The sequence below is a fragment of the Spea bombifrons genome, chromosome 4, assembly GCF_027358695.1.
Source record: "Spea bombifrons isolate aSpeBom1 chromosome 4, aSpeBom1.2.pri, whole genome shotgun sequence".
Classification (NCBI taxonomy): domain Eukaryota; kingdom Metazoa; phylum Chordata; class Amphibia; order Anura; family Pelobatidae; genus Spea; species Spea bombifrons.
Window position 1 is genome coordinate 73,030,155 of NC_071090.1, and position 21,299 is coordinate 73,051,453.

The window sequence follows — 21,299 nt, forward strand, 5'->3', positions numbered from 1 at the left end:
GGACTTTCCATGACAGCTGAACTTTTGTAACTCTCTGATATGACATTAGTATGCATCATGCTCGACCAACCATTCTGAACATTGCCCTTTATAGTGTGCAGATCCTATACGGTTTATATGTCCCACTCCGCTGCAAACTTCTAGGATAGAACAGGTTAAGTTTTAGCACCGATTTTCCAAAGCAGTTGCCTGGGATGCCTAAATCAAAGGTGCGCAAGTGAGCGGCGCATTCTTACAACAGAGACGGCTCTAATGACTACTGAGGGGCCACTCAACTAGAGGCAGTTTGCCTTTTTGAGATGTCTCTCTTCATTCTGATGAGCTCAGAATATTTGCTGGGTGTCACGGAGATAATCCCCCCAGCCAGTGATGAGATGATATACTGCTGGGGGTAGCCACAGAAGCCTTTACAAACCCAGGGCCCATAGTCAGTAGGGAGGAGGCTGGCAGTTAGGCCCCTCCAGTGGTCCCAGTGATGGAGGCTTCCATCACACTGGGTATGAATATATCTCACCATTCTATAGCCATAAAAGTCACAATAATGTTTAGATAAAACAAAAATGCAACACAGAAAATGTGCTTTGTAAATACACAATAATTGTGTAATGCTGTCTAAAATGGAGAGCACGGTTAGTTTGAGAGGATTTCCTGGGCTGACAATACCTTTAGGACCCTGGGGCAGTAAATGATATACAGTATATATTATTCACCTATGCTTTTCCTTGGAGAGCAGTGTGGTTTCTGTGCACACTATCCCCCTAGCGACACGATTACATATAACACGCTAGCCGTCCAACGTCTTCCATGCTTTATGTTTCATATTACATATAGAACTTTGCATGACACACAAATAAACATACATGTCTGACTGTGTGCATGTATGCAGTTTCTACTAATACTGTATACTGAAACTACTAAATAAAAGAACAAAAAATACCATTTTCATTCTTGCGTTCGCCCATATATAAAATCTACACATATAAACTTTATGACTAAGCATGCTGGACAAGTGGTAATCCTATCTTCCTATATTATATACGTGGCATTGTTCCGTTCCGTAAAATTTGGGTGGAAACAATATAAATATGTAATTTTTTTTAAAGTGGGAAATTCACGCCCCGACATGTAGATTTCTCATTGGTTGTTGCATTTCGGGAAATGTAGTTCTAACATTATTTGTTGGCGTTTCTACAACGCGCCTCGAGACTACAAATCCCATGAGGCGCCGTAGCTTCGCGCAGTCATGGGTTTCTGGAGAGTGCACATCGGTGCTAAAGTGTGTTGATGGGGGTAGTGAAGTTTGGATGGTGATTACAGGCAGCTGTCATGTTTCATCTGGTTACCCTGCAATATTATTTAGTCCGGTTATCCGCCATCGCCATTCCGATTGTGCAGTCGGAGTGAGTATGTAGCGAGGAGGGTGTCGTGTGATCGGTGTGGTATGACTTCGGAGGAAATGTAGGGTGGTCACATGTGTTAAAGAAAGCAGGCAGGATATTAAATATTAGGAGGAGTCTTTTCAGAGTCAAGCCTTAGAATTGCAAAAGATCATGGAGAATGCACGTATCCCTTACTTCTATCTGTAGAGATGGATACAATATAGAACCTATTTCATGAAGAGGAGGATGACACTTCACACAGGACATCTCCTAGAAGAGTCAGAGGCACTAATAAAGTAGTTTTGTACAAGTTGTCTCAGAAATCAACCCAAAACTACAGTTCTAGTGACCCTACAGCAGCATACAAATAATCTTGATTAAGAAGAATCAAACCTCAGGACTAAAACCAAGCAGTATTATTTACAGACTAATCAATGGGAAGATATGGTAGTAGGGTGGTGCATGGCTTGATTTTTACAGATGCCTGCAATGGAAGAAAGGAGGAACAGTCATGACTTTCCTTCTGAAGACCCCATGACTTCTGCTTCACCTGGAGAAACCGTCAAGGACCAGCCTTCCAGACTTTCTGGTTATCTGGCCAAGCTCTCTGGAAAGGGGCCTCTGAGGAGTTTCAAGAACCGTTGGTTCGTGTTTGACCCCAGGAGGTGCTATCTCTATTACTTCAAGAACCCCCAGGATGCACAGCCAATGGGACATATAGATATTGCGGATGCCTCTTTCAGCTACGACCTGGAGGCAGAAGAGGGACAGTTTGAAATCCACAGTTCTGGAAGGGTGTCCCTGCTCCGGGTAAATTTTCAGGCTTGTTAAGTACTGGCAAGGTCATCGACCTCGGTAAAGGGGTATTTTAGCATGCCAAATTATTTGCTTATTGACGAGAGTCTTTGGGTAGTGAATACAAAAGGTGTTAGCTTAGATCTGTACTTTGTATTTACGGGGATCTATTTACGTCATGAGATACTTTTTTCCATAATAGCTGTATTTGCCAATCTACTAAGACCTTTATGTATTTACATACTTTTCTGTCTTTGGAGTTACATTTATGTTTAGATATAATACACTAAATTTTCAACCTGACAGGCACTCGCACAACTGGGGCAACTCACAGTTGCACAACTTACAACAGAGACAGGCTCTTACAAAACAACACAGCTCACAGTGCTTATAAACATGCACATACAAATCATAGACATCAAGTTACAAAACGTACAACAATCAGAGCTTCACATATAAACAGTACACATAGACATGACGCTCTGAGGCAGACACACCAGAACAACTCATACACCCAACGCCATGCAGGGGCAAAACTAGAAACCACACGCCCTGATGCGAACATTTACTCTGGGCCTTCCGATTTCAGCATGCAACATGTCCCACAATGCCACCTTTGCCCCCAGACAGCTTGTGAGTGACACATTTCCCCCCCAAGCAACTTATCAGTGCAATCTTTACCCCATACACACTCATTCTAACACACGCACTGTCACACACATTCATGCTAACACATACTCCATCTCACACCACATATGCATGCTTACACACACACACACGCATCTATGCTCACACACACATTCATGCTCGTACATACACATTCTTGCTCGTACATACACATTCTTGCTCACGTACGCTTATACATAGACATTCCTACTCACGTACACTTATACATAGACATTCATACCGACATACACATTAGTGCTTACATGCATACAAACATACATACCCTGTCGTTGTACTTGTTATCTGTGGTTTTGACAGAAATGGCAGATAGGCTCACCTAAGAGTGGTGTGAGGGATCGACGTGTCTATTCTCTAGTGTTGGAGAAAGCATGAGGTTCATCTAAGTACCTAATTTTCTAAGTGATGATCCAAGAGTAATGAGCAAGGAGTAATGTATGAAATTCCTAAACATTCAAATGTATTCACATATGCCAAACTCAGCATCCTCATCAGTTGCTTTTAGTTGTTACAGGGCAATATGACTGCTATGTATCTCACTCATTTGAAAAGAACACTGTGCCTTTAAAATTTCAGATTTAGCAAATTAGCATTTACAGTAATGCAGATGAAGCAAAGGGAGTACTACGGGCAGCATAAGTCCTCATTTAATTTAAGGTGAATTCAAAAAGATGTATTCTGTTATAAAGGGCTATGGATTTGGCTTTGTTTTCAGGTATATGGTAGAGGCATTTAAGGTACTTATATGTTTATTCCCCTTTGTGATATCATTGGTTTTTTTTTCACAATCCTGATTGCTGGTATCATTTTATTCCCTGGTTTTCCAATGAGGACTAGATACATTTGTTGGTTTTGAAGTTCATTCTCCATTATGCAGCTTTTTCATTTTGATGTATCGCAAACCTTTTTTTCTGCCATTCTCCAATATGTACAATTTTGGTGACTCCCTTTGCTTCTGTCACAACCATCCCTAGTTATCAGTCCATTGATTAATGGCTCTTTAAACAACAACCTTTTGCGTTCTTTCTACTCCAAGACAGAAAATGACATAGATTATGTCTGTTCTGTCATGTTGGGGTGTGCTTTAAATATCTCAAATAGGAAGCACACTGGCACATGCATAAAATAATAAAATAAAAGACTGAATTCATAAAAAAAATAAAAAAAAAATAAATAAAAAAAATTAATAAAACTCAATTGAATAAACTGAATTTATAAAAAAACAAACAAAAAAAAACACACATTATGATACCAAATCAAGTAGGCAAATAAATATGATTTAAGAAAATATAAATATCGAGAGATTTCTGTATCAGTGTCTTTCTTGAGTGCTTCCTGTTAGTTCCGGGATCAATATGATGTTAAGTTAATAAGTAACTAGATGAGGAGAAAAGGGCCTCTTATCGGGCGCAGATAAGTGCAGTTTGTAACAGCTGCAGTAGTGGTGCTGAATGTCCTTTTTTAATATTTTGATATATTTCAAAGCTCTGCAAACCATACAAACACTCTTGATTGTGGCACTACTGCATTATAGGCTTGAGTCAGTTGCCTATAAAATGTAAAAGCAAGGTCATACTTTCTTCTTCCTCTCCCATGATGTGTATGCAGGCTCCGAGTAAGCAGATCATGACCTGTTGGCTGCAGGAACTACAGCAGAAACGCTGGGAATACTGTAACAACCTTGGAGCTGTAAAGAGGGACAGTACCATCCACCCTGGGGCTGTAGAGGTTCCTACAGGTCTAGTGGCCAAAGAAAGTACAGGTATGATCCCTGCTATCCCTGTTATATTGTTGTTAATCTGCATTGGCTATGCAATATTACAAAGCAATGGGGTACTGCCATAGGTGTTGGAACCTAAGTGGAATTTGTAGGAAATGGCTGCACACCGCTTCTACACAGCTACCCTTCCAGTATTGCAAAGTAGGGGAACATTGTGAGTATTATAATAATAATTTTTATAGCACTTGTGATCCCAGAATGCCGCAATAAACAATAAACAATTTTCTGCTGTTGTGCTAAGTGTAACATAATACACACCTTATAAAAAAACACTGGGTCTCCGCGGCATCTTGGGTTTCCCTACTTGGCACAAAAACTGGCTATAAACTGAGCCAATTCGCATGCCCAGCAGCTGGCTCCATACAGAGCAGGCTTTTTTGTTTTTTTGTTTTTTACTGCATAAGTACTGCCACCTTTTCTTGAGTTTTTTTTTTCCTGGATGCTCGTAGAGTGGTTGCTTCTGAGCCGGTGGCCATGGTTTTAGAAGAGAGAACACAGAAGAGGAGAGGAAATAAAGAAAATGTAGGATGTTAAATAATAGGAGAAAAGAGGTGGGTGAAGGGAGATTAAAGAAAGACGAGAGGAGAAAGAGAAAAGAGAGAAGATAGGTTGACCATAAGAGAGACAAGCAAATGAAGAGAAGAATAGAGCAAGAGGGAAATCCTTTAATCTGCAAAGACATGTCCCCTCCCGTCCCCTGTAGCAGGTACATTAATAAAATAAAAACTATGCTATGCTAAAAAAATAATAATAAAGAAAAGGAGCAAAACCTGCTCACGGTTTTAGTGTTCCAGACAGTGTCAATCACCCTTTTTCCACAAAATCTTCATCACATGCACACCTCAACTGTAACTTGGTCTTCCTCCCACACAGCACGGCAACACTCTCCCCTACACAACATTAATGCCGTCGGCCCCTCCACATGCATTCCATGTACGTTGTATGGTCCTGGTAAGTTTTCCCATGTTTTCCCATGGCCAATGGAGTCACTTGAGATGCGTTGCCTCTTCCGTTTGGTGGCTGACTCCTAAGTGTGCTTCACGTTTTTCATTTGACATTCCATATTGCATATATATATATATATATATATATATATATATATATATATATATATATATATATATATATATATATATATATATCATAGCGACGTTAGGATGTTTGATCTCCCACTTTACCTGTCCAGCTGAATGGATTTCTTTTTTATTGTAACTTAAATATAACTTTGGTCAGAATCACTGGCCAGTACTCAGAGTTGCTGTGTAATATCAGCATTTGCTGTGTATATTATATATTAAATATTTTTTTTTATTTTCAAATGCTTCCTAGACTGTCCTGTGAAAATATTATATCTAGTTACATTGCATGCGGAATGTAATAAAAGAAAAGTCTATGTTTTGCAAGTTAAGCTGTACCCTCCTGCACTTTCATGCGGGATAGTTGGTGTGAAAATAAATAAGAAACAAAAAGAGGAAGGAAGAATAGTTCTGCTATACCACATGCTATGTTTCACAAATAATAATACCCCCATACATGGTGAAACAGAAAACAAATTCCATGTCTGGAAAGATAGCACATCTCTGTACATGTGTTATGTTCCTTATACAGTAAATACATTAGAAAAACATGGATTTTTTTACCTTCACACAGCAGGCCCATATGAAAAAAGTCAATTGTTGATTTTAGAGATGATAGTTTGAATTAAAAAAGTGAAAGGAAAACTCTTTAAAGGTCCTCACTACACCTTAATTTATATGATGAGCGTAAGCAAAAGAAAACTATCAATAGGAGAAAAGGTTTAAGAGTTGCCTGTCCCATTCATGCCCTAATTTTCAGCATTTTTTGTTCATGTAATTGAGGCAGAAACGTAACTTGTAAGCATTCAAATGGAGCCCACATGTTTTGCCTCTTCTCATTTGGTCATAATATGTCCTCTGCTCATTTGCTCTTAGATCTTATGAATATTCCAGGCATTAGTGAATCGGCAGAGCATGCTCGGAACCAGTTTGCTGTCGCGATGAATCCAGGAATCCTTGGTGAGCAGATGTCTGCTGACCAAGCGGCTAACCACCCGGCACCACTGCAGGGCCTGCTGAGACAGTGGAGTAATGACATCAGGTGAGGCCTTCCATTAAACCTGTGCAAGCATTGCGTGTCCGCCAGACCTTCTATCCGGACTAGTAGAAATAGAACCTCCGTCTTTATGAGGAGTGGATGCAAATAAACTTCAGGCTAGATTTCTGGATCCAGTTAAAATATTGCAACATCATCTAAAAAGTAGCAACTTCACTTCAGTGATTATTGAGGTCATGCTGAAAAAAAGCCCAGGATTTTCAGGCAGACTTCATGGCTCTTCTGGTTCTCATTATCTGAAATCAACACATTTACATCTCTCATTTGTTTTTATTTCTGTCTCTATTTTCCACAACTCTTGAAGTTCGTCCATGTTTTGCCTCTGCCATTTTTAGTTGATTTCCATCTTGACGTCATTATATAATTTCTTTTTTTCTTTCTCTCTCTTATATTTTTGTATCTGGATTATAAAACGTGTTGCAACTTGGAAGTGAGGCAGAAAGAAAACTACTAAAGAAATCGTAGACTTCACTCCTTTTTCTCAGTAAGCAGCTGTAACAGCAGGGGCTGTGAATCTTTCTGTTGCAACAGAAAGCAGTCAAGTTTTGAAACCTGCTGGTTTTGTACAGAATGTGAGAAGCATTTCCTGGCAGATAAATGAAGAGACAAATGTATGTGCTGTTAATAGCTAAACCAGAGCTGCAAACTAACACTCAACTACTTCCATTGACAGGGAGACCATTATGAGAGCTGCTCTTATCAGCCCGAGTGCTAGATGTTGCCTTACATTGTGTATAATATGAGTGTAAATAATAATTTAACCAATTAATGTGTCTTTATGTTGTGTTGGGGTTATATAGTCACAGGGTGTGTTTACCCATTACACACTATTTTTGGTCTTCTTCTTGTTTTGATAGAAATTCAGTGCAACATCTCATGCCGAGCAGAGGAAACCATGATGGCAGGAGGAGCGTGTTCTACACCAGTGACGAGTGGGAGCTGCTAAACCCCACCTACAAGGAACTGGAGGAATGCCATCTACAAGAGGAGAGGAGGAAACATCAATGGGAGGGAATGAAAGGTGGCGCAGGTGCTGAGACCAGGTTCCATAATAAGCACTGTGTGCTCGTGTTAGGAAGTGCTTGAGCGTCCATAGATGCGTTAGAATGTGTTTGCTATTTAAGACAAACAGTAATAGTAGACTAACAAGTGTTTAAGGGTTCCTAAGAAACTGAAGTATGATATGATTAGCTCTGAGGCACAAAATGTTCCTTGGTTGCCTGATTAGATGCAGAATGTATAGGCAGACTGGAATTCTGGATGCAGAGGTTCATAAAAATTATTTCAACATGTTTCTTGGTGGAATGCCAAGCGTCGAAGTACTGCTAAAGGAATGTATTTCTCTTGTTCTAAGCAGACTCTTGCCCTCGGATCAGGGTTCAGCAAGAGTGAACAAAGCATATGTTTCAATCTATGATTTTACATTTTGTTTGCTATTTAGCTCTTTATCTAAAATTATCAAGGACTTTGAAGATTTCTAAAATGTTTTGCTACTAGCCAGAAGTTTAAAGTCGTAGGGTTAAATGTCATAGCCAATTTATTCGAGAGTATTCTGAGATATGTTAGATTTTACAGTCTTCTTAATTAAGTTTACCAGTGCACTCATTTCACTCTGCTTTGTCCTAACTAGGCACGGTATACCATACTGATTTTGGACGCATCCCTTTAAAACCAAGACGCCCATTACGTGAGATTTTTAGCATTGTCGGGAACCGGAACAGCACAGAATGTCTCTCTGTGGAGTCGATGTCATCTGACTCGGGTGCTAATTCACAACCTCAAACCCAGGATGATGAGTTGGAAAAACTAAAAAATGATCTCAGCAGCCAAAAGGTAAGTAGTTGAATGCTTTTGTGTCCCCCTAACACAGAGAATTCAAGACTCATAACAATCCCTATTAAATCAGCAATGGCATGTCCTAATGTTGATCAAAAAGAAAAATGAAATATGGTGTTATCAAGCCAATTGGAAGACATTTTGGTGAATAAATGAGCATATGTCAGCTATTGTAAAGCAACACTCCAGCTGTCGTTATCTGATGCATATAGTAGCTGAGTGGTCCCTTTACATTTTTGTTTGGTACCCCTTGCATGTGAATGAAGGGATCCTGAAAAAAAAAAACCTTAATATAATTTGCCTCTTTTCTTGCACTTCCCCCTCTAAGCTTGCAGGAGCAGTGTTTGGCTAAACACATCTCCTGCTTGCTAAACTGCAAATGTTACACTCGCTGTCAGCCAGTTGTAACGTTGGCTTACGCAATAGTTTCCAGAGTTACATGTCTAAAGAGACCCCCCACAGGGATGCTCAGGAAATAACTTTCCCATTTCACACAACACTGGTATGAAAAAAAAGACTTAGGACTGAGCTAAGAGATAATAGAACAAGGCACGTATTCACTATTGCAAAATGTAATTGTGGCATTTAACCTTGAAAGGAGATACCAATTGTTACAGATGTATTACGGTGTGTCTGATATTTTGTGACTAAACAATAGTATGAAGAGCAAAAAGTCTTTAACCCCTTTAACGTCCATTGACAGGTTACTTAACGACCTATGACGTGCCTGACACATCATTTCATTAAACAAACTGAGAAAGTGATCTATGATCTCTTTCCTCGCTTAAACAGTGTTGCTGTAAAAAAAAAATAGGTAACATTTAAAAATTATTATGCATCAGAGGAACCATTCCGTTCCAGCAAAATGTAAAAAAAAAAAAAAAAAAAGAGTAAAATAAAAAAAAATAGTTTATAATGAGCAAGTGCTAAAATTACCACTGTATCTTCCTAAAAATCTTAACATGGAAAGAGTTAAAGTAAAAGCATTTCAAGTGGTGTTTAATTTAAAAAAAAAAATAATGAATGTTTGATGAGGTAAGTTGGAGTGGGGGGGGGGAGTTATGCGTGGATGGTATCACTGTACTCAGGAGATGTTGCTGAACACATATTGGGGTGTTGTTTGATAGTGACGTATACCTGGAGCTATAAATTTATACCCAAAGTACAATTTGTGTGAAAAAATTACTACCACAAAATTTGGCAAAGGCTGGTGGTAGAATCTCATGCATGGAAAGAGTTAAAATACTAGCATTTGAAATACCTTGGGGTGTCTAGTTTTCTAAAATATATGGTTTAATGGGGTAAATTGAATTGGCCAGCTTCAAAGATGGTCCTATTAGGACATGGGGGCATTAGGACCAGATGTAAAAGTTCCAAGTAAAAAAAATAAATAAATAAATAAAAGTGCATTTTACCTTCCAAACAACCCGACAAACCCATGCATGGGGGTATCATTGTACTCGAGAGATATTGCTGAACACATATTGGGTGTTGTTTGATAGTGACGTATGCCAGGAGCTGTAAATCCAAACCTGAAACAATCAGTCAATCAATCTGATTGACTGATTGATTCTGTGGACAGGTGACTTTTATACAGGTAATGAGCTCTTAAAGGGAGTGCTCTTAATCGCAGCTTGTTACCTGTATAAAAGTCACCTGTCCACAGAAGCAATCAGTCAATCAGATTCCAAACTCTCCACCATGGCCAAGACCAAAGAGCTGTCCAAGAATGTCAGGGACAAGATTGTAGACTTACACAAGGCTGGAATTGGCTACACGTACATCGCCAAGCAGCTTGGTGAGAAGGTGACAACAGTTGGTGCAATTATTCGCAAATGGAAGAAACACAAAATAACTGTCAATCTCTCTCGGTCTGGGGCTCCATGCAAGATCTCTCCTCATGGAGTTTCAATGATCATGAGAACGGTGAGGAATCGGCCCAGAACTACACAGGAGTATCTTGTCAACGATCTCAAGGCAGCTGGGACCATAGTCACCAAGAAAACATCAACTGAACTCGCTGTGTTTGGAGGAGGAATGCTGCCTATGACCCCGAGAACACCATCCCCCACCGTCAAACATAGAGGTGGAAACATTATGCTTTGGGGTGTGACCCAAGACACACGGCCAAGGCACCAAAGGAGTGGCTCAAGAAGAAGCACATTAAAGTTCTGGAGTGGCCTAGCCAGTCTCCAGACCTTAATCCCATAGTAAATCTGTGGAGGGAGCTGAAGGTTCGAGTTGCCAAACGTCGGCCTCAAAAGCTTAATGACTTGGAGAGAATCTGCAAAGAGGAGTGGGACAAAATCCCTCCTGAAATGTGTGCAAACCTGGTGGCCAACTACAAGAAACGTCTGACCTCTGTGATTGCCAACAAGGGTTTGCCACCAAGTACTAAGTCATGTTTTGCAAAGGGGTCAATTATGTATTTCACTGAGTAAAATGCACATCAATTTATAACTGATTTAAAATGTGTTTATTCTTTTTTTTTTTTTTGGTAATTCTGTCTCTCATTGTTCAAATAAACCTACCATTACAATTATAGACTGATCATGTCTGTCAGGTGGCAAACGTACAAAATTAGCAGGGGATCAAACTATTTTTCCCTTCATTGAATACCATGTTCCCTGCAAGCTCTCGGGCCGTTGTCACGTTTTCTGTTGGCCTACATATCGCTCGTTGCGTGTCGGATGCCAAACCTTTCAAGAGTTATTGTATTACATATGTAGTTTTTAAAAAGTCTCTATTGCTAGATCCTGTGCTGCTGTTCTTTTGGTTTACAGCAGTGTCTGTGGTTTGCTGTGCTGGTTTGTCTAATGTTGTACATAAATTAACCGTGTCACTGCCCTAGAAACTAACAAAACTCAAATTTGATTACGTTTAGACTTTACTAAGTTGCTTTGCTGCATTACCAAGAAGAAATTGAACAAATGTCCTTGTTTTCTAGCAATCTTTATAAAAGGCAGCTTGTGTAATGATATAATTTACAAAGTCATGCAGAGAAATATACTGATGTTTCCTAGATTGGGGTCTAGTGAGAAACTGTCCTATAAAAGGTTACAAAAAGAAACTATGACTTTATAACCAAAAGAATAACGGCAGAAGGGAGAAATTACGGTGGTACCATAACCACCAACTGCTGGCTGGACCATTCTGTTGATGTCTCTATATAAATTGTAGCCTTGCCTGTAATTTCCTTTTAATTCAGTGGTCTCACTGTAAAGTCAGTACTAAAACTTGGCAGGATTTCTGTGCATGACCATAACTACTAAGGAAATGTGGGCTGGAAAGGAGTCTTGTGATCTTGGATCAAACCCAATAGAAAGTACATCTGTTGATCAGAAAGTTTTCTGGGATTTGCCACATCTGGACATAACTCCTTCCTTCTGGATGCTATTAATAACCCATAAAGTCATGTGAACATTGAATAAAAGCCATTTCTTTTCATGTTTGCATTGTACAGTGCAGACGTTGTTAACCCCCTTGTTGACCAAGTATCCGCAAATAACCATAGTATCAATATATTTAAAATTTATATTAAAAAAGCATCAGCTTCATATCAACCAACATTACATTGTCAACATTTGTTTGTTAAACCATACTGCTATGATGCTACAGATTATTACAAATATGTATAGAATTTATTATATAGGTTTATTAAAAAACTTTTTGGGAGGTACAATGAGCTTATGTTCAATTAATGCCAATATAAATTTTTACAGAAAAGGTAGCCACCCCATATACTAACCCATCCACAGAATGACTTCAAGTATACACACACAGGGATGCCTCTTTGTACTTAATTCTAGTATGTAATGTCTTGGTCATACGAAACACACATTGTGGAGTTTGTGTAGAGATAACGGTCCCTGCTCATGTTTGGAAGACTGCTCTTTGTGCAGTTTCCTCTTGGCTCTCTTATATTCCAGGCAACTGACTTAATCCTTGACTATCTCACACAAACGATGGTTAACATATTTTCATATATTTAAAGTGAAGGCTGTATTTTTTTTTTTATTTTATTTTTTTTTTCTTACAGGAGCTGGTGAGGCTGTTGCAACAATCCTTGAGGTCATCGCAGTATGATAAATATTTTGCTAGGCCTTTCTGTGATGGTATTCCAGAAGACCATCTGCAGTTATTGCAGCAAAAAGACACTCAAATGCAGGAGCTGATTGTTCTCCTGGAGAAACAGACGGATGAGAAAGATCATCTGAGAAAAGAGATGGAGGAGCTCAAGAGCAGCATCAAGGACTTAAAGGACCAGCTTAACATGATGATGGAAACCATCCAAGCTAAAGATGAGGTCATCATGAGGCTATCAAGACAGCTTAGTGAATATGAACAGAATTCCCCCAAATCAATAGTGGCTCCTGAGAGTCTAGATTTAACCGAACTGACCCGACTACAGGTAAGTGATGTCTGTGTGTATATACAGCCCTGGGAAGTTCTCAGATAAATGCAGAAAAATGTGCGAAAAAAATAGAGAAATTATAAAAACTCTGAGTTACTTGACGTCTGAATTGAAAACACAAGAATGGATATATATTATGTATAGACTAAGATTTATAATTCTGCTTGATTGAACAGAACATATTGTAAATGACATGTGGTACATGTTTTTTTTTAAAGGAAAGCTGAACAAACTTGCTTGTAAGCGCTACAATACCCAGCTGAACTTTAACTCTTGTATACAATGTTTCCAGCTGCAGAAGATGGCAGTAAAACTTTTTACTTCCCCCATCTTTTATCCCTGTTCTTCTTCTTTTTTTTAACGGTTTTCAACCCCACACAACCGAAAGCAGTTGCATCTATATTACTTTTTTAAATCTGTAAATGCTGATATCAAGGTTAAAGCAAGGTTAATTTAGTATATAGCACTGTTAAATGTAGGATTCGGGAAGTGTGAAAGTGAAAATGTACTTTACAAAATTGCTGGAAGGGAATCAAAGTATACGTGTTCAGAGTTCTGTGCCCTTGCAACCAAAGTGGTTACAATCTCTTCCTTTGTTGTGTATGAAATCTTTGCTCTTCCAGTTCGAGGATGAACTCTTGTTCTTTGTACATTTCTGTTTAATGAGCAGGTCATTGGAGACCTCTTTATATTGACCCTGCACATATTTATACAATGGCATAATATCCCCTCTAAGATGGATACCATTTAATGTACAGTATATGTTGCATTGTATTATTTCCCCATAATTCATAACTTTACATTTGTCTGTGTTTAACTTTATTTGCCACTTGCCTCCCCAGTCCCCCACAATCTAAATCCTCCTGCAGAGAAGCAACTAGGGCTGCAGCAACTAATCGATAATAGATAATGAAAATCATTGAATTGATTTTATCGAATACAAGATGTTTTATAATCCGACCTCAATTAGAGGTCAGACTATAACACTTAAGATCCAGATCCCCTGCAGCGCTGCAGGGAACCTGGATCCTCCTCTCTGGCAGCTGTGAACGTCTGTGCGATGCGCGCAGACAACCTTGGCTACTGCCGTCCACTTCCACAAGGGCTTCTAATGGAGCACCGGTGTCAGATGACCTTCTGGTACTCCACTATAGAAGCCCCGGCAGTAGTACTGGCCAGCAGCAGAGGTTGTCTGCACGCAGCCGGTGAACGTCTGTGCGATGTGCACAGACAACCTCTGCTACTGCCGGCACTGGAGCACATATAGGGGGTATAAGGTATATCAGGGGCACAGTGGCATGTAGGGGGTATAAGGCATATCAGGGGCACAGTGGCATATGTGGGAGTAGAGTGGCATATTTACTTATTTCACATTTACATATTTTCTTTTTAATTTACTGTCTTACATTACTGGTAAGCCACATTGGGAAACAAATGCAAATAAAAACCAAAGATAGACATTGATATGTGTTCTGTCCAGAAAACATCCATCCCAGTCTTGGTATTCAATAGATCCCCTTAGCCTGGCAAAGTTAAATCTGACCAATTTCCTTTCTCTCATAGGACAGCCTACAAGGCTACAAAGCACAAAACCGGTTTCTCAACAAAGAAATTTTGGAGCTCTCTGCCCTACGAAGAAACTCGGAGAGGAGAGAACAGGAAATGATGACCAAGGTACAATGTGGGGGAGCTGTGCTTTCAGAGCTGTCTCATTGGCAAAATAAAGAAGGTGTTGTCTAATGGTATGATCTTGGAGAAGGTATAACAAGTCCTTACTCTTCATTTGTTCTGTAGTATTCAAATCTAGAAGCCAAGCTGTGTCAAACAGAGAGCAAGTACCTTATTCTTCTGCAAGAACTGAAAGCACCAGTGTATTCAGATGGACAGGGGCCAGCTGTGGAGGTTGTGAATCAGCTGATAGAGGATGCACTTAAGGTGGAGACCTGTGAGCATACCTTTATTAGACCTCCAACTGTCAGGTATGAACTTTTCATTCCATATCTATTTAATGTAATCTTGTTACTGCCCACTGGAAGTGAACGTGGTTGTCCACTCATTTCTGGATGGCAAATGGAGGATTGGCCATTCCGCATCTGCATTGTCATTGCTGACCCACAGTGTAATGGACACACAGCAGGGGTCTGTACATACATTTATGATCTCAGGTGACCCTTCTACTCTCATGAAGTGAAAATTGCTTTATTGTTCTATTTTTAATTAATTTGATTTAAATTAACATAGCCCATTATGAAGTTACATATATATTTTTTATGTAAATACATTTTAGAAGAAATCTACACAATAACAAAATCACTTTTCAGTGGATATATTTTTTCAGAATGAATTAAACCCAAAACAAACTGTATTTTAGAACGTTCTGAACTATACATTTTGCTTATTCACTTTTTTTTTGTGAAATTCAGATATTTATATGAAAGGGGAAATCTACAAAAATTATTGAAACCTCAATTTCATGTGAAGTAATTTTGGTTTTATTTTTTTTTCCCCAGCAAATATGACATTTATGGGTTTCAGATCCTGCCAGAAGATGATGAGGAGGAGAAATTAGTAGCAAAATTAAGGGCACTAGAACTTAAGACTTTGTCACTTACTGAAAACCATGAGATTTCCACTGTGGTCAAATGGGACAACTATTTTGCAAGTACTGTAAACCGTGACATGGTTCGTTCTCCAGAGCTTAAGAATCTGATCCGGAATGGCATTCCTCATGAGCACAGGTCCAGAATGTGGAAATGGTTTGTAAACCTGCATATTAAGAAACTAAAGGATGAGGAGGCTCCCGGATACTTTCAGACCCTACTTCAGAATGCGCTAGAGAAGCAGAATCCAGCATCCAAGCAGATAGAGCTGGACCTTATGAGAACACTTCCCAACAACAAGCACTACACTTCGCCCACCTCCGAGGGCATTCAGAAGCTGCGCAATGTCCTGTTGGCCTATTCTTGGAGGAATCCAGACATTGGCTACTGCCAGGGACTTAATAGGTGTGTGTGGGGTTTGGTAAACATGCGTGTTATGTATGAATTTGTTTTCTAAACTACCATGAATATGCCCTGCATATACACACACACTATAAATTTAGGGATCATGCAAGGACCTACTATATTCAGGACACAGAACGTCTATTTTGATTAAAAATGTTTGCATAAACAAGCAAAATGTACTGCAGAACCTTGCATGCACACTTACTCTGTAATTTTTGTGTTGTAACAGTGGTCTTAAATGGGGAGAATATCGTTCTCCTTGGACATAGAATATATTTCAGTATACACTATGGTAGTTTAGCATTGAGAAAAAAAGGTTTCTGTTTAATTTTGCTCCAATATATCTGCAGACCTGTGGACTGCTATTGTGCCAGTGTGTTTATTATCTTTATGTGCATAATCAGGGTATTCCTCTTACACAAAGTTTGGGAGTCTGAAAGATACTTGTGTGGGTGAATGGTATGTAACTGGCTAATCGCATTGCACAGCATACATTAACAGTGGGTTTCTGATTTAGGTTGGCTGCCATTGCACTGCTATACCTTGACCAGGAAGATGCCTTTTGGTGCTTAGTCACCATTGTTGAAGTATTCATGCCACGAGATTATTATACAAAAACTCTCCTTGGATCCCAGGTAAATGTGTCATTTTCTTAACTATGATTATTAAAGATTACAGTGATATGTTGTACTGTATACTGAAATATCTACTGTCATCCACCAAAAGGGACCTCAGAGGCAGTAACATAAGGAACATAGCGTGAATCCAGGATTGAAAGGCTATTTGAGAAAATTACATAATTTATTAACCTCGCTGCCCAATGGTCATTGGTGGAATTTGGCAACATTCCCCCCCCCCAAGTGAAACAAAAAAATGTAGACTGATCTAGAATTTCTCTTCCTATTTTTGCACCTGTACAATTTCTCTACCTGAATTTTTCACATAGGTTTAAGCACAGTTTAGGGGAAATCATACCTCATGGGCCCTATTACACGGGTTGAACGTCAGATATGTTTCATTTTCAGATAGCATTCTACACGCAGTAAATTTCATTCAGCATGCATTTGCAGTATAATATAGAAAACATGTAATGATGTCTGTCTGGTTTGATTGGCTCTAAAGGTGGATCAGCGAGTGTTTAAGGACCTGATGAGCGAGAAGTTGCCACGACTCAGTGCACACTTTGAACAGTACAAGGTGGATTATACACTGATCACTTTTAACTGGTTCCTCGTGGTCTTTGTTGACAGCGTGGTTAGTGACATCTTCTTTAGGATATGGGACACCTTCCTGTATGAAGGATCCAAGGTCAGTATTACTTTTTTTTTTTTTAATAAAAATTAAAATAAGTATACTTTGGAGTGTGCAAATTAATGAATTAAATTTATTTATTCTACACATTCAAAGAAGTCAAATGATTTTGATACCAAGCCCAATGTATGCAACAATTTCTAAACATGTACATTTTTATTTTGGAGTAATCTAATAAAAAAAAAAAAAATCTTTATAGACAAAACATAATGTTTAACGAGTCATAAGTTGTAGACTGGAACCATTGTAATAGTTGTGAACTGGTACAATAGTCAGTGGTTCAGCGGTTCTGGTACCATAGGCAGTCTGTAGTAATTGTGGCTTATTCATGAGGCATACAGAGTATGACCATTGGGACAATGCATGCTACTAGTAACGTCAGACAAAAAATTTGTTCTGTATAAAACTTAATTATAAAAACTATGTTCTGTATTGCCTCAATAGCATGAATTTTTAATTGTTTGTATTCTAAATATAGGTGATTTTTCGTTTCGCTTTGGGATTATTTAAGTATAAAGAAGAAGAGATTTTAAAGCTGCAAGATTCAATGTCCATATTTAAGTACTTGCGCTATTTCAGTCGCACTGTCCTTGATGCAAGGTAAGAACTGATGACAGCTAGTGCAACCTTTTATTTAACTTGCCAGCGTTCTCCAAGAGCGTTCAATACAATACAAACTGCAACCCTAAATGCACATGTAATTCTTCCTGAAACCTATTAAAGGATAACCCATACATAATTTCCCTGCCCTCGAATACCCTGCTATTGTCTTCAGTAATTAGTTCTACGTTATTGCTTAGGGGCAACTTTCCAACCAATTTCCTGTAAATGCAGATGCTCGAAACAGATTAGGTAGACACTGTTTTCTTCCCTGTCCAGTCCTCTACTGCACACATAAACTAAACAGGGACAGCCATCCAAAGTATATAGCCATGGTATACTTAACTAAAGTATTTCCTAAAGTACCCTTTGTCTGTAAGCTAGTTAAGCACTGCTGTTGACAAGAATGGGAGCGCTATAGCACACGTGCAGGAGGCGTACCTAAGTATACTTCCGCTTTAAGCAGAGGGAGGAGTTAAATGAGGCATAAGTTACATTTTTTTAGCTGCAGTAACTACAATGTTTGTGCCTATTTGCAAAAATATTTTTTCGTTTGAGTTTTTTTTTGTGATGACCTTTTAGTCTGCTAATATTTGTAGAGTGTTTTCACTTATAATTTTGATTGAATGTGTAAAAACTTCTTGAATGTCCTTGGTTGCAGGAAACTGAGTAACATGGCGTTTTTGGACATGAACCCATTTCCGTTGCGGCAGATCCGTAATCGTCGGGCATACCACCTGGAAAAGGTTAGACTGGAGTTGTCCGAGCTAGAAGCTATCCGCGAAGACTTCATTCGGGAACGGGAAACCAATCCGGAGAGGCGGGACCTTATCAGTGATGATGATGAAGATAGTTGAACAACCATTTTGAGAAATCTTCTTAAGACTGTTTTGAGTCCCCTGCGGACTGCAGAAATAACGCTGGACGTATTTCTAAACTAACATTTTGCCTCCTTTAGGTGAAGCTGGTAGAACACATCACTCAATATTCAGAATATTTTCAGATTTGATTCTGGTTAGATTTTACAGCATGAATTTGATCACACCAGTCTGACCTGTAACTGACTCTTACTAGCAGACCATGTGTCAGAGTCTCTGAACTTTTCTGGTTTCATATGCTCCTCGAAAAATTATATCTATTATTTGAGTGGGGCCTGCATGCTATAGTCTTCTGCAAATGCACTAGTGACAGGTCTGCTTCCCTCTGCCTATTTATGGAGTCTATTGCTGTCAGAAGCGGTCTGTTGGTATTTAGGTATTGTTTCAGGTTGTAGCTAACTAAATTCACAAGTTCTGAGTTACTTGTCATGGCGGGCCTACCTGCTTCTCCATTGTTCCATGTAAATGATTCACTATGAGTCCAGGCCCAGATTTACTTCACAGGAGCTGAAATGACTCTATTGTAGACTTACACTACAATAATGACATAAATGTGGAGTAGGAGAGACAAGAGGAATATGGGTAAATAAACACAGAGATGAAAGTGTGAGTAGTAAAAATTGGACAGCACATTGCTAAAAGAAAGTCGAACCAACCATGCCTTTACTAAAACTACCTGTAGCCCAGCAAATTCTTAAATAATTCCTTGTGGCTGCCATTAGTCCAGCGCACACAATATTGCTCTTAGTGTATATCATTTCCTTTGCCTTTTGTGTAATTTTTTTTGGAGATGTTTAAAGTAAGTGACTATTCTAACGCTGAGACGCCAAGGTTTTGGTGGTAAAATCTCTATTGCTAATACATTGTGTCCAAGGCTGCCCCAAATCTGTTCCTTCCACCTTTACCAAAGAAACCAAAGCCAATTGACAATCCCCAAAGAGAGCCAGCAGATTAACCAGAGAGAAGAAGTAATGTGGGTGGAATAAACCATCCGATCCATGTAAACTGGATTTATTTCGCAGATATGATTTTATATGACATGTTATAGTTCACCTTTCAAATAAAATACATGTCTTGGTCAAGATCTTATAATTTAATGCAAATGTATTTAAAAAAAAATGTAATATTTATAAAAGATCCATCATGTATTCAAATCCTGCGTTTTCTTTTTAGTTTAAAACACTTAATTTAGTAAAAGGGGAGGGACAGGAAAAGTAATTGGCACAGAAGTCCTTTTCTAATCAGAGGAGTAGTTTTGAAAATATTAGATTTAAAAGTAAACACATGTTTATATTAACTATAATTAATGTAAGTAAAAATATTGGTAACAGGTCCTGTTTAAGTCTGTGATTCACCATAAATGTGAGATCACAAACTATGGTTGCATTCTTTTCTGAAAAGCACTTTTTAAACTAAGTCTGGTGTATAATTTGTGCCAAACCCTTAAATGCACTGATGGGCCTAGCAGTTTATTTGCTATTGTTACATTTTACAATAATGATAGCTGTTACATTTTTATTTTGTAGTTGTTACAATTGTATGTTTTACTTTTTTAACATAAAAAGTATTTCTATATATACATTCAGCAGAAGAGGAATACGTTTATTATAGAAGAATGCAACCATTTACTCATTTTTTCCAGGAATTGGAAAAGTTAATTACAATTTTGGAAAATTGAAAATAATTTTATAATGAATGTCTTGATTATACAAAATACTAAAATAATGATCTACAAGGCATTAAACAATTTGAATGGCCTGATGCCTTTTGTAGATTTTGGCTTACCAGATAGGATATACATGTGTGGTTGTTTTCTCTTTTCTTCTCCCTTAAACTTTGCTGTGCCGGTGCTCTGTAACTTGTTGGGATTCGTATGAACTAAGCTGTATCTGTTCTGAAATCTGTGTTGCAAAGTGTTCCATTAATTGGATGGAAAGCAGGATGTTTCAATAACTGCAAAACGCTTGATTATTACACTTTTTAAAGACATATCTATTTTTTTTTTTACATTTTTTGTTTATCTTGTTGGCTTTATTTTCTATTTTACAATGTAATGTAAATGCTGTTAAACTGTATTGTATCTGCTTGATATAAGTTGACTCTTATTACAAGGCGACCCCTCCAAACTCTGGATCTTAATGAAGAAATCAAGAAAACCCCTATATATAAGGCAACCCTACTTTGTGCATGCCAGGGTTTGAAAAATCCCACTTGGGTTTTCCGATGTGCTTTTTCTATGTTACAGTGTACAAAGCACGGCAACCCTTGCTTATAAGACAAAGCACAGAGTAATCCTCCTGCATGGCAGAATGTAGGTTTTACCATATGTTTTTTGCTGAGCTGCTAATATTGAAGGGATACTCCACCTTATAGTTTTCCATTATATCTGTTCAAAGTATTCCTCCTGTGTGTCATTATATTGTATCCTCCTCATGCTGTAGTTACTTCTGAGGCGCTTCCCTGCGCTGCTTCCTTCTGCCTTGT

At 38.6% G+C, this 21,299-nt stretch overlaps 1 protein-coding gene across 1 annotated transcript; it reads left to right on the plus strand.

Moving 5' to 3' along the window:
• Window positions 1-1,696: 1,696 nt before the first annotated feature.
• TBC1D2B (TBC1 domain family member 2B) lies at window positions 1,697-18,881 on the plus strand. The gene is made up of 13 exons (XM_053464678.1): window positions 1,697-2,189; window positions 4,467-4,620; window positions 6,591-6,756; window positions 7,629-7,801; window positions 8,402-8,604; window positions 12,647-13,018; window positions 14,585-14,695; window positions 14,816-15,000; window positions 15,532-16,026; window positions 16,544-16,661; window positions 17,149-17,334; window positions 17,816-17,937; window positions 18,599-18,881. The coding sequence occupies exons 1-13, from the start codon at window positions 1,860-1,862 to the stop codon at window positions 18,792-18,794; spliced, it is 2,811 nt and encodes a 936-aa protein (XP_053320653.1). The 5' UTR covers window positions 1,697-1,859; the 3' UTR covers window positions 18,795-18,881.
• The last annotated feature ends 2,418 nt before the right edge of the window (window positions 18,882-21,299 follow it).

Coding starts and splice junctions, on each gene's coding strand:
- TBC1D2B (XM_053464678.1), top strand. CDS start 1,860: ATGCCTGCAATGGAAGAAAGGAGGAACAGTCATGACTTTCCTTCTGAA. Junction 16,662..17,148: donor AAACTCTCCTTGGATCCCAG/GTAAATGTGTCA, acceptor TTGGCTCTAAAG/GTGGATCAGCGAGTGTTTAA. Junction 17,335..17,815: donor TCCTGTATGAAGGATCCAAG/GTCAGTATTACT, acceptor TTCTAAATATAG/GTGATTTTTCGTTTCGCTTT.